This window comes from Citrus clementina, unplaced genomic scaffold (assembly GCF_000493195.1).
Source record: "Citrus clementina cultivar Clemenules unplaced genomic scaffold, Citrus_clementina_v1.0 scaffold_8, whole genome shotgun sequence".
Taxonomy (NCBI): Eukaryota; Viridiplantae; Streptophyta; class Magnoliopsida; order Sapindales; family Rutaceae; genus Citrus; species Citrus x clementina.
This window is the reverse complement of record NW_006262022.1, coordinates 644,998-650,370: the sequence shown is the minus strand read 5'-3', so window position 1 is coordinate 650,370 and position 5,373 is coordinate 644,998. Positions and strand designations below refer to the sequence as shown.

General features: G+C 36.8%; 1 protein-coding gene across 1 annotated transcript; it reads right to left on the bottom strand.

Moving 5' to 3' along the window:
* Nucleotides 1–596: 596 nt before the first annotated feature.
* LOC18035600 (alanine--tRNA ligase, chloroplastic/mitochondrial) lies at nt 597–4,796 on the bottom strand. Its single transcript, XM_024178505.1, has 10 exons — nt 4,724–4,796; nt 4,393–4,598; nt 4,072–4,250; nt 3,856–3,934; nt 3,295–3,429; nt 3,007–3,156; nt 2,735–2,845; nt 1,709–2,626; nt 1,327–1,599; nt 597–905 (listed from the first exon to the last, which is right to left on the bottom strand). Exons 1-10 carry the CDS (start codon nt 4,782–4,784, stop codon nt 651–653), a joined length of 2,367 nt encoding a protein of 788 aa, XP_024034273.1. The 5' UTR covers nt 4,785–4,796; the 3' UTR covers nt 597–650.
* Nucleotides 4,797–5,373: the final 577 nt, after the last annotated feature.

The window sequence follows — 5,373 nt, the reverse complement described above, 5'->3', positions numbered from 1 at the left end:
TCCCCCCGGGGTTGTATTTTTTCTTTTTTCCCTTTTCCCAAAAAAAATTTAAATAAAAATGAAATTTTTTGACCCTTTAAAAGGGAAAATTTTTAACCCACCCCCCCCCCCCCCCCCTCCCCCACAAACAAAATAAAAGGAGGCTGGTGCAAGAAAAGCCTGAATGCAATCAAATAACTTAAAAGATTCTAAGAGATTAATGATGACAGTGCTTGTACTAACACATTTTGTGTCATCAGTGATTCTGTTCTCAAAATTAAGACTGCTATTCGACAATATATACATACACCTCATGTGTTTATGAGCAAAAGTGCTATTCGTAAATTCTCCTAGAGGACCATATATTTTGCAGCAACCTGAACATATAATACAATCATTGAATGGAAAGAAAGCACTGATTGTATTTGGAAATCAAGGCTTCCTAGTCAGGTCAAGTTATTTTCCTGTTATAATGAAAGGATTAAGCACACCCATGCTGTAGGCCGAAAAGGAAAGGGAAATGAATATGGAGTACTTCAACTACAAGTCACTGCCACAAATCGCACATATGAAGTTATTCAACATGAAAGAATATAGCAATTTAAGTACTAGCTAATATGTGCAGTAAGAAGCAAATTGAATGGTGCTTTCTAGAGTTATGTTAGAATGCATCAAACTGGAGAGGGTTGGGCAATTTTTATGTGAAGTAAGCGTACTTTGAGGGTGGAACACAAATGTTTCATATAAGAATCCCTTGCATTGATGTATTCAATGAAAGCTTCACCAGCCACAGCTTCTATACGCCTTATTCCAGATGCAATACCCTGCTCAGAAATGATTTTGAAGGCTCGGATTTCAGCAGTATTGTTTACATGGGTTCCACCACAAAGTTCCATAGACACACCAGGAACCTCCACAACACGTACCTACAATACAACAGGAAATTGAAATCCTCATCAGCTGTTTCCATGGGCATGGCCAAGCCCAACTGAATGTTCATAAAACAAATCTATAAAGATTAAACAATTTCCTCCATTTATTCCAAGAATTAATACAAAAAAGTCTCAAAATATTTCTAAATCCTCCAATCTATAATTTTTTTTTCTCTCTCCAATATAGAAATATGGAGAAATTCAAGTGCTAAATCTTCCAGAGGCGATTCACATAATGACATAGAAACCGTGGCAGGAAATAGCAATATCCAACATTAAATTTCATTACTAATTCAGAAACTTGTGAAGTAAAAACTAAGAGTTCATTTTTACTATGTATTTAAGGAGGATTAAGAGTAACACATGTACATTGAAGATTTTTCAGATGTTATTACATTTTAGAAGAAATTTTAACCTGTTCTCCATATTTTTCTCCAAACATTGCAATAGCTCCAGCTCTTTTTGCATCATCCAAAGCCATTACTTTCGTTTGAAGGAGGTTTGCATCCCCAATCCATCCATTGATTAATCTCTCAATTTCCTCAAGCTCCGTATCAAGGAGTGGTCGGTGGAAGTTGAAATCAAACCTGAGACGATCGAAAGCCACCAATGAACCAGCTTGTGATGTTTCCTGTCCAATGACTTTCTTGAGTGCAGCTTGTAACAAATGAGTAGCAGTATGATGAACCTGCAAAATACCAAAATTTGATTCGGTTCAGCTATACCGTCATATCACAAATGAACCATAGAATTCTGAATCAATTAGAAGGAAAATGTAAACCACAGTTAATGAGTACCTTAGCCCGCTGCCTCAGTTTTGGGTCTACTATGGCTTCCACTTCTCTGCCAACCTCCAGAACTCCCTCTCTAATAGTGCCCTTATGAACAAAGACACTACCTAGTGATTTTTTCACATCTTTCACTTCCACAACAGCTGTCTGTTGATTTGTACCTTGAGTAACATATAGAAAACCATAATCCCCAATCTGACCACCAGATTCAGCATAAAATGGTGTCCTGTTTAGCAAAACTTCCACATCACTTCCCTTGGAAACTTTTATAACTGGTTTTCCATTGACCAAGAGGCTCTCCACAATTGCTTTGGCAGAAAGAGTGTCATATCCTAAAAATTCAGTGTCCGGAATTTTTTCTGCCAGATCTGCACTATCATCAACTGAAAGTTTAACAGCGTTATGTGCAGCCTGGGATTGACGCCTTTGGTTTTCCATCTCAATATCAAAACCTTTCATATCCACACTAACGCCATGTTCTTCTGCCACTTCTTTTGTTATCTCCACTGGAAATCCAAAAGTGTCGTACAAAAGAAATGCATCTTGGCCGGAGAGACGAGGAACAGATCCACTTTCACGAGTTCTTGACAGTGCATCTGCTAGCATTTGGTCAAGTAACTTTTCTCCTCTCTCCAGTGTCTGCACAAAACGAAGCTCTTCTCTTTTCAACTCTTCAAGAATGCGTTGTTCTCTAGCTTTTACATCTGAATCAATGTGGGTGCTCAATTCTATTGCTTTTTCAGCAATTGAAGGTAAAAATGCTCCTTCAAGGTTACCCCTACCATCCCCTTTTATACCAAGCAACCTGCCGGTACGAACAGCCCTCCTGATTAGCCTCCGAACCACATAACCTCTACCAATGTTTGATGGGAAAACCCCATCTGATAAGAGATAGACAATTGCACGCAAATGATCTCCTATAATCTATAAGAAGATAAATGGACATGAATGGTGCCATTTTTCATGAAGGGAAAGACTATTTGTGAAATCAAATTCAGCTCATATTCATTCAAAATGTAAATGAAAACATACTTTTAGATTCAAGTTTGTACGATCATTGGACTGCGCATATGAGACATTTGCCAATTCTGAGGCCTTCTTGATAATAGGAAATATCAAGTCAGTTTCATAATTGTTTGGAACCTGCAATGGAAAAGTATGACTTAAACAAAAGTTTCTGAAGCACATTAGCAATGCATGTGTTGGAATAAAACAGAATTGTTGCTCATCAATTTGGTGTTGACATTAAAAGAAAGAGTCTACTTAACAATAAGGACAGGAAAGAGTTATGACTAATTGAATACCTTCTGAAGGATGCGGGCGATACGCTCCAGGCCAAGACCAGTATCTATATTCTTCTGTTTTAAGGGTTCGAGTGATCCGTCATCCTTTTTATTATATTGCATGAAGACAAGATTGTAGAACTCTATAAACCTAGTATCATCTCCAAGATCCTGTAAAATAATAGTTCCAAATAAAAGGAAAATCAATGGTATGAAAAAGAATTCATAAATCATAATCCCCTCTCATTCCTCAGGAAATATCACATTTGAACGCATTGACTGAAGTTACTTGGATTCATCAAGACATACCACATCCGAACATCCCCTATCAGGGTGGAAGTCGTAATAAATTTCAGAGCATGGACCACAGGGACCTGTAGCTCCACTGTTCCAAAAGTTATCGTCTGCACCCATCCTCTTTATATGCTCAACAGGAACACCAACCTGATGCAAACTTGTCTCGTCAAATCACTTATAGATAAGTGCTAAATATATTCGCTAGAGTTGACAGAAAAAGAAAGAACCTCAAGTTTTCAGGGCTGGTTCTAGAACTTAGAGGTTAAGAAATCACGTGTTATACAGTGAGCAAAAAAGGATGCCCCTAAAACTATATATAAAGAAAAGATGTAAATCAGTCCATAAGAACCAAGGGAACTGGATCCAGAACTACAAAAATGGGACACAAACAGGAAAAAACAACAATACCATCATTGTTTAATTCCCACAAGGCAAAGCTTTTGGAAGCTTTTGGAAATAACAAGATGTAGATAGACAAAAATACGGAGAAGACAGAAGGAAATTGCACAAGTCAAGAGAATAAAAAATATAACAAATCTAAAGATAAGCAAAATAAAAAAATCCTTGGTTTACCTCCTTATTCCATATTTCAAAAGCTTCATCATCATCTTCATATACACTAATCCACAATCTGTTGGCTGGTAGTCCAAATCTGTAACCAAAGCAGTATGCAAATAAATTATCATTTTTTTCTGGGGAAAAAAGAAGAAGAAGAAAGAATTAACTACTCAACCATGAAACATCATCATAACAATTAAATAACTCATAAAATATAAAATTGAAGCATACTCTACTGTTGAAAGCTCCCATGCCCACTGGATTGCTTCTTTTTTGAAGTAATCTCCAAAACTGAAGTTTCCCAGCATTTCAAAGAATGTGTGATGTCGCGATGTTCGGCCTACATTCTCCACATCATTTGTACGAATGCACCTTTGTGAAGTTGCAGCACGAGGAACTTGTCTGGGAACCTGAAAATGGATTTTTGAACTCTATTGAGGAGGCTCAATTTTTTCACTAATACAACCAGAATGACTTATGCAGTTCACAAAATTATGAAAACATGATGCTCATTGAAGAAATAGATGACTAAACGCAGTAATGACATATTACCTTTCCAAGGAATATAGGCTTAAATTGAAGCATTCCTGCGATTGTCAGTAGAACTGTAGGATCTTCTGGCACAAGTGAAGCACTTGGAAGAACCTTGTGGCCTCGAGAAGCATAGAAATCAAGGAATCGCTTACGTATGGAATCCCCACTTGAAGGGAAATCCTGTGACTTATCCTCCACTTCTTCAGTCAATGGCTGTACTGACGCTGAAAAGCAACATGATAAATACAATATCTTTTGTAGATAGAAGGCGAAGAACAACTAATAAAACTCCTCTGACAAGTTTTATATTAAATAAAGCAACCTGATGTACTTCTAGCTGACGGCACACCTGTTGCTCCTTTGAAAAGAAAATGGCCACATGGCAAGATACTTGGATAATAATGGGCCATTGTCCTTGTAATAAAGCCTGCAAAATCACCAAAGACCAACATTTAGAACTAATGCATCACACTACATTGAATAAATTTGGCATCATGCTTGATAATGAATAGCAGATAAACAAAATAGATAAAAAGTACAAGAATTTTCATAATAAAACAAATAACAATACGTGGTTATAAGTAATAATAGCAAGAAATAAAACTAAGAGTAGTAATAAATAATAGAAACCATTAAGTCTACTAATATCAGCAAGTAACAAGTATATGACTCAGGAGCCAAATTGAAATTTAGTGAATACAAAAGAAACACTCAGTTTAGAGAGGGAAAAAGAAAAATGATATGACTCAGTAGCGAAATTGAAATTCAGTGAATACAAAAGAAACACTCAGGTTAGAGAGGGAGAAAGAAAAACAATAAAAAATACAGTCAAAACCTGATGTACTAATCCTTGAGTTTATAGAAATATCTAAAGTTTCCTAAAAATTGAAAATAACTGAAAACTGAAATTTCAGCCCCTAAACAATGGAATTTGGGGGGTGGGGGGGGGGGGGGGGGGAATGTGACGAACATCAGAGCCAAGTAGGCAGCGAGTTTAAT

Excerpts from the sequence above, each read along its gene's own strand:
- LOC18035600 (XM_024178505.1), bottom strand. The coding sequence starts at position 4,784 with ATGGCCCATTATTATCCAAGTATCTTGCCATGTGGCCATTTTCTTTTC. Across the intron at positions 4,251-4,392 it reads AGCCTATATTCCTTGGAAAG|GTTCCCAGACAAGTTCCTCG; the intron begins GTAATATGTCAT and ends ATCCATTTTCAG. Across the intron at positions 1,600-1,708 it reads AACTGAGGCAGCGGGCTAAG|GTTCATCATACTGCTACTCA; the intron begins GTACTCATTAAC and ends GGTATTTTGCAG.